The sequence below is a fragment of the Lepidochelys kempii genome, chromosome 7 (genome assembly GCF_965140285.1).
Source record: "Lepidochelys kempii isolate rLepKem1 chromosome 7, rLepKem1.hap1, whole genome shotgun sequence".
NCBI lineage: Eukaryota > Metazoa > Chordata > Testudines > Cheloniidae > Lepidochelys > Lepidochelys kempii.
In genome coordinates, this window is record NC_136386.1 from 1,523,610 (window position 1) to 1,529,734 (window position 6,125).

A 6,125-nucleotide genomic window follows, 5' to 3' on the forward strand; every position below is an offset into this window, starting at 1 on the left:
GCCCCAAAAGCGGACTGTCCAACATATCAAGGGGAGCCAGACTGCCAGCTCTCATAACAAGCAGCACTCACCAGGGCTGGGAAAGCAGGGCAGACCCCAGGCCTCAGCACACACTCTGTAGCTACCATCTGAGGGGATATGATAGAGGTCTGTAACATCATGAATGGTTTGGAGACAGTGAATAGGGAAGAGTTATTTACCCCTTCATATAACACAAGAACCAGGGGTCACCGATGAAATTGACAGGCAGCAGATTTAAACCAAACACAAGGCAGTACTTCTTCACACAACACACAGTCATCCTGTGGAACTCATTGCCAGGAGATGCTGTGAAGGCCAAAGTATAACTGGGTTCAAAAACTAATTAAATAAGTTCAGGGTAGATAGGTCAAGCCATGGCTATTAGCCAAGATACAACCCCACACTCTGGATGTGCCTAAGCCTCTGATTGCCAGATGTTGGGACTAGAAAACAGGGGATGGCTCACTTGATGATTGCCTGTTCTCTTGATTCTCATTGAAGCACCTGGCACTGGCTGCTGGCAGCAGACAGGATACTGGGCTAGATGGACCTTTGTTCTGACCCAGCATGGCCATTCATATGTTCTGTGGCCCAACGAATCTCCCCAAGTTTCTGCTGGGAAATATCCTGTTTGTGCATCAGCTACATGTCACCTAAGGAAAGAGAGCTCAATGGCACTTTGGGCACCCATATCAATGCCAACCACCAGTGCCATAGTGGCAGGGGAGACCAGGATGCAGGGAGAATGTGACAAAGAAGGCTAAGCTGACAGGCTTCAAATCCCCTTGGCCTGCCTCTAGATCCTGCTGCTGGAGGTCCTTGATTTGCTTTGGGCCTCTAGGCACTACTGTACCGCACAGCAGTCAGTCTGCTGTGGAGAAGAGTCGGACTAAGTGCAGCAGCTGTGGTCAATTCCAGCTTGGGTCGTGAAATCCCCCCTTCCTAAATTCCCATCTCATCTCCTCTGGGTTCTGCTGGTTTTCTGCAGTTTGCAAAAATACCAAGCTACTGCACAAACAGCATAGGGCCTAATAACGGTGACCCACCTTGGTGAAAAGAAAAGGAGTACTTGTGGCACCTTAGAGACTAACCAATTTATTTGAGCATGAGCTTTCGTGAGCGAAGTGAGCTGTAGCTCACAAAAGCTCATGCTCAAATAAACCACCTTGGTGAAGCACTTTGAGATCTATAGATTAAACAGCTACCAAAGTGCTAGGCATATTAACAATTGTTACAGGCAGCAGAGGACTAAGAGTTTTATTCCCTCTAGGACAGGGCAATATATGTCTTTCTTTGTCTAAAGATCCTCCACTGGGAAGCAATGGATAAAGTTCCTAGATAGTGACCCTTCTGCCCCCACGGGGCCTGCTCTGCCCACAGACTGTTAGCCCACAGGGAAGAGACATGGGGAGGAGGAGAATGAGGTAGGGGAAGGAAGTGGAAGAGGGGTAGAGGTTTTTTACCCACAAAAGCTTATGCCCAAATAAATCTGTTAGTCTTTAAGGTGCCACTGGATTCCCTGTTGTTTTTTTGGGGTAGGTGAGTGGCTCTAGTGGTTCCAATTTCTTTGGAAGCCACCTGTTGAGCAAATTCAGCCACTGACCATGGCCTTCAGTTGTGGGCTTCAACTGGCCTGAATTTTGGGCTGCCCAAGTTCCATCCCAGGACTGAATGAGTTCTGCTGAACAGGAATTGGGAGGTCAGACTAGCTGCTCACAATGCTCTAAGGCCTTCGGTTCTGTGACTATAAACAGGCCTTTGAAATGATGCCAGGAGGAACGTAGCGGTGAAGATCTAATGGAGAGTCTGACACACATTCTGATAGTTGTCTATCTCCTTTCCTGTCCTGCCTGATTAACGAGATGTGCTGGCTCTCCCCTGAGCAGCCTCCCTCTCCTCACCAGTACTCTCTGTGAGTTATTGCCCCCACCCATGAGAACAGGCCAGTGTAGAATATTAGTGATCTCAGAGAAGGGAACAGGCTTGTGAGTGTGTGGAAGGAGCTGGAGCAAGTTTCTCTTTGCAGACAAACTCCTTTATGGCTGAGAAAGAAATAGACCTAATGGAGTTTCAGTAATGGGTTTACTTGGCCAGCACATGGTCATGTCCTTCAGTGGGTCAAAGGCCCAAGCTGCAGAAGCCCACACTCAGATTTGTCAGGGTCACAACAGCTGTGTCTGTCCCCATAGCAGATGCTAGCAGGTTCCTCTTAGGTCAGCAACTTCAGCACCTGTTCAGTCACATTCAAGCCACCTACCTTCGCCCAAAAGTTAGACACACTATCAAGTTCCAGATTTCAACAAGCAGCATATTTCCTACCTATATTGCCACTAACCTCCGAGAGCCTGCTCCTGCGAGGTGCCAAATGTCCCGAACTCCCAACGACTTCAGGGCAGTTATTTGGTCTGTAAAAATGCTCAGCATCCTTTTGGGCGCCATAAATAATACATTAACCAGAAAAAAGCCCATTTCCTGGCCCCTGTGTTGCACAGGCTGATTGCATTCCTCTCAGCTGGACAAGGAAGCTGATTAGCCCCTTTCACTTTTGTTTCTGATCAGTTTCAAATTGTTTAATTTTCTGAGTTGTGAACACCACAAAATCCAAACAAATAACTGTCTGTTCTAGAGTCTACGAAATCTGTGACGAAAACATTTCAGCTGGTCTTTGGTGTCCTGGCATCTTCCTTTAACAAAACCTGCATGTGAGGCTTTTAAGGACTGATGACAATGAATGGATAGGATCCGACCAAATCAGACAGGGTAGACTTCAAGTGTGGCTGCTGCACCTTAGAACCCAACTATTGATAGTCCATTCGGTCAAGAGCAAGAAATGAAACAGACCTAACCCTGAACAACTGAGGTCTGTACAGGACAGTGTCTCCACATTCAGCAATCTGAGCTCAGTAACATTACAGCTCTGTCAAGGCGGGGAGGGGACACCAACATTCATGACATATCTGAAGGGAGCAGCACAGTCCCTCTCAGTAAGAGCCTGGCCTTCATGTCTTAATCCGTCAGCTCCTCAGAGAGACACACTGCCTGCCTGATGCTAATTCCAAGCGTTGTGTGTGTCCCCTAGGTGGAAAGAACACCGGGGCTATGAAAGGAGCCCCAACCCTCGGGGGACTGTGCTCCACAATCTCAGGCAGTACAAGCCCCGGCCTATTGTGGAAGAGCTGGCATCTTTTCAGTATTCCCATCCCCACATGTTCAAACAGCAGAAGCAGATTCCAACACATCACAAGATGGTTTTGAAAATCATATGGTTTTAACAAATGGGGCTTTTAATCTGCACCCTGGATTCTGAGCCTTTAGGGGCAAATTGCCTGCACTCAAATTGTGGGCAGGGCCGGATTAACCTTTTGTGGGCCCGGCACCAAAGTTATTTGTGGGCCCCTATGGGGGCAATGGAGCCTGGTGCAGGGAGGTTGGTCCCTGGAGCTAGGGGGTAGCTAGGGGAAATGTGGTATGGCATGGTGGGGGTGACCCCCTTCACCCAGCCCAGTGCGAGGGCACTGTTTTACAAACCGGCAGAAGCTGGCCTGCTCAGCCCTGTGCTGCCAGCATGCTCCTTCCCCTCGGGGGCAGGCCCACGCCATGCCACACAGCCCCGCTGCCCAACACCCTCCCGACTCTCTATACCCAGCGCCCCCCAGACCCACTATGCCCAGTGCCACTCCCTACCGACCTTCCCACCACAAATGCACAATGCCCTGTGCACCACTATCCCTGCCCAGCGCTTCCCCACCCACAGCCCCACCCTCCACACAGAACCCCCACTCCCTAGCACCTCAAACACAGATCTCCCCCACCCGCCACTGCCCAGTGTCCTTCTCCACAGCCCCACCACAAGTACACAGTGACCTATACAGACCCCCCCGCACTGCTCAGTGCCCCCCCAACAGACCCTCCCACTGCCTAGAACTCCAAAACACACAAACCTCCCACCTGCCCAGCACCACCCTACAGCTCCCCCCAGACACACTCCTCCACGCCCTGCCCCCCAAGCGCACTCATTGGCCCTGTGGAGCCAGTGCAGAGCAGGGATTCCCCCCTCCCAGCACAATGCTAGGGAGCAGGATAGCTGAAGCTTGGGAGTACAGAGCAGCCCCGTCCCACAGGACCTCACCCAGCCCTGCCCACCTGGCGCTGGTGCCCAGGTGAAGGTGACTTCCCCAGCCCGTGGGTTCTGCAGTGTGGCAGGGAGAGGTAGGTCCCGCCCCCAGGAGCCCGAAGCGGACAGTCAACCATCCCAGAGCGGCAGAGCCTAAGGGCTCCTCTCTATGGGGGGGAGGGGGGGAGAGACCCAGCCTGTGAGAGGGGGCCCGGGGCGGGGGGAGAGGAGCCAACAGCGCAGGGCGCAGTGCAAGTGGAATGGGCCAGGCTGGGTCCCCTTTTGAGCATGGGCTTGGCACCATGGTAAACCTGGTAGTGATTGCGTGAGAGCATTTCACATTCAAAATTCACACACACACACAAATACAGGCTTCCTATTGGCTGCTTGGAGGGGTTTCCATGTGCACTCTTCTGAGCCTGGGGAGAGGGACCAGCTAGGCTATTCTGCCCCCCTCCATCCCCCTCTCTTATCACTAGCCTGTCTCCTCTTCCCCAGTACGCTGGCCCTACGTTTTCCCCCTTTCCTTCGCAGTACCCTGCCTCTACATCTTCCCTCTACCCCTCATTCTCTGGCTTCTCCCCACATTTCACTGCAATCCCTCAGCCTCCCTCCTGCACCCCACATCTGATCCACCTGCCCCTCAATCTCCTTCCATGAACCATGGCTCCCCAAAAACACATTTCAGTCTTTCCCGTGCATCCCTATTCCTCTCTCTCCTACTCCCCACATGCCCCTGCACACTTCAATCTCTCTCAACCCCTGCACCTTCCTGCAGTCTACACTCCCAACTCCTCGGTTTCCTTAGGAGGCCCCTCGCCATGGCGTGGTAGCCGCCCAGCTAAAGACATTCTGTCTCCGGTTTAACTGGAAGCAATGAGATGGTGGCCGTGGCCATCTTCCCTTGGGGCAGCCTCACCTCTACATGCAAAGACTATAGGGAAATTGTGGTCATTTCAACTCAGGCCAACTTGGCTTCAACCCTCTTGAAAATTACAGATGGCAGCCATTTTGATTGGGGAAAATTCAGGAGTTTGACACTAGCACTCCTAAGATCATGGGCAGCTTAAAAACCCCATCAACTCATGATATTTGGTGACTGTGTTTGAAACAACTCACTGCATGAGTCTCTCTCATGTACACAACGGTGCCCTCCTCTCCAGCCTTCTCCAGCTCAGTCTGTTCAGCAGCCAGCAGCTGAAATTACTACTGTTTCCCACAGCTCGGCTGCTGTGCCCTTGAGTCCCACTGCTGGCTCCCTGCCTGTGCATGAAGATCAAGTTCACAGTCCTCATCTGAGGCTCTGCTTTGCCCTCAGCCCGTGCCCTCCCATAGCACTGAGGTTGTCTCACCGAGACCTTCCCCACACCATGTGCCCTCCCTCTCCCCCTGCAGACCCATGTCCTTGGGGGTCCTTCCCCTCGCTCAGCCCCCTCCCCAGGCTGTCTGACACTCCACCCTTGGCACAGGAGCAGGCCGGCTCTGTTGGGCACCGCTCACCCTGCGCCCCAGCCAGTTTGGGAGGTGGGTATCGGGCGACCAGGACACTGGGAGGGCTGGGAGCCAGCACTGAGGGGTGGGGTGGGGTGGGCACCAGGCCAGTGCTGGTGGGGGGATGGGCACAAAGCCAGTGCTGGGGTTGGGAAGGGCACCAGGCCAGCGCTGGTGGGGGTTGGGAGATCGGCATTAGGCCAGTGCTGGGGGTGGGAAGGGTGCCAGGCCAGCGCTCGTGGGGGTGGGAGGATGGGCACTAAGCCAGTGCTGGGGGTGGGAAGAGCGCCAGGCTAGCGTGGGTGGGGGTGGGAGGATGGGCACTAGGCCAGTGCTGGAGGATGGGAAGGGCACTAAGCCAGTGCTGGGGGTGGGAAGGACGCCAGGCCAGCGCTCGTGGGGGTGGGGGGATGGGCACTAGGCCAGGGCTGGGGGTGGGAAGGGCGCCAGGCCAGGGCTGGGAGCGGTGGGGGGATGGGAGCCAGGCCATGGCTGGGGG

The 6,125-nt window shown here is 53.9% G+C and overlaps 1 protein-coding gene across 3 annotated transcripts in view; it reads right to left on the reverse strand.

Moving 5' to 3' along the window:
- The window catches only part of NDUFAF3 (NADH:ubiquinone oxidoreductase complex assembly factor 3), a 54,071-nt gene that overhangs the window by 46,802 nt on the left and 1,144 nt on the right, over positions 1-6,125 (reverse strand). The window contains exon 1 of one of the 3 annotated variants that reach the window (XM_073350878.2): positions 5,255-5,690. In XM_073350878.2, the coding sequence (XP_073206979.1) occupies positions 5,255-5,259 (5 nt within the window). In that variant the 5' untranslated portion in view covers positions 5,260-5,690. Of the gene's footprint in view, positions 1-5,254; positions 5,691-6,125 lie in introns of those variants that run through there. The other 2 variants (XM_073350875.2, XM_073350874.2) reach the window with 2 other exon arrangements.